The 442-nt window shown below is 51.8% G+C and overlaps 1 protein-coding gene across 1 annotated transcript in view; it reads left to right on the top strand.

The window, feature by feature from the left end:
• Positions 1 to 30: 30 nt before the first annotated feature.
• mapk12a (mitogen-activated protein kinase 12a) overlaps positions 31 to 442 on the top strand; it is a 6,718-nt gene continuing 6,306 nt past the window's right edge. The window contains exon 1 of the mRNA XM_008312363.3: positions 31 to 331. Coding sequence (XP_008310585.1) covers positions 213 to 331 — 119 coding nt within the window. The 5' untranslated portion in view covers positions 31 to 212. The remainder of the gene's footprint in view (positions 332 to 442) is intronic.

Genomic DNA, 442 nt, shown 5'->3' with positions numbered 1-442 from the left:
CGGGAGTGGCTTCGGGTGACCTCAGGGTGCGCCCTGTGCGCCTGACACGCAGAGCTGCGCAGTGATGTGGGTGAGAGTGATCGCATAGGTGGATCGTCCTGGACAATGGGTGTGTGAAGACGGCGCACGAAGCCAAACAGCCAAAGAGAAACGTTGTTGTTGTTTTTGTTTTTTTTAGAATTCATATTTTTCTTCTGATTTGAATAACTGAAATGACTAAGCGAGTCAGACCCGGCTATTGTCGCCAAGAAGTGAACAAAACGACATGGGAAGTACCGGATCGATATCGGGATCTGAAGCAGGTGGGCACCGGGGCTTACGGGACGGTGTGGTAAGTGAAAACACGTGACTAGTTACAAAATAAAGGGACTCCGGGAGCGACTGGACAGATGGTGACAGGCAGCCGCACCGTGCGTCCCCAGACAAACAAAAGAAACGCGTG

This window comes from Cynoglossus semilaevis, chromosome 6 (assembly GCF_000523025.1).
Source record: "Cynoglossus semilaevis isolate Cse_v1.0 chromosome 6, Cse_v1.0, whole genome shotgun sequence".
Classification (NCBI taxonomy): Eukaryota; Metazoa; Chordata; class Actinopteri; order Pleuronectiformes; family Cynoglossidae; genus Cynoglossus; species Cynoglossus semilaevis.
The sequence above is the reverse complement of the archived record's forward strand: the minus strand, read 5'-3'. Positions and strand labels throughout refer to the sequence as shown.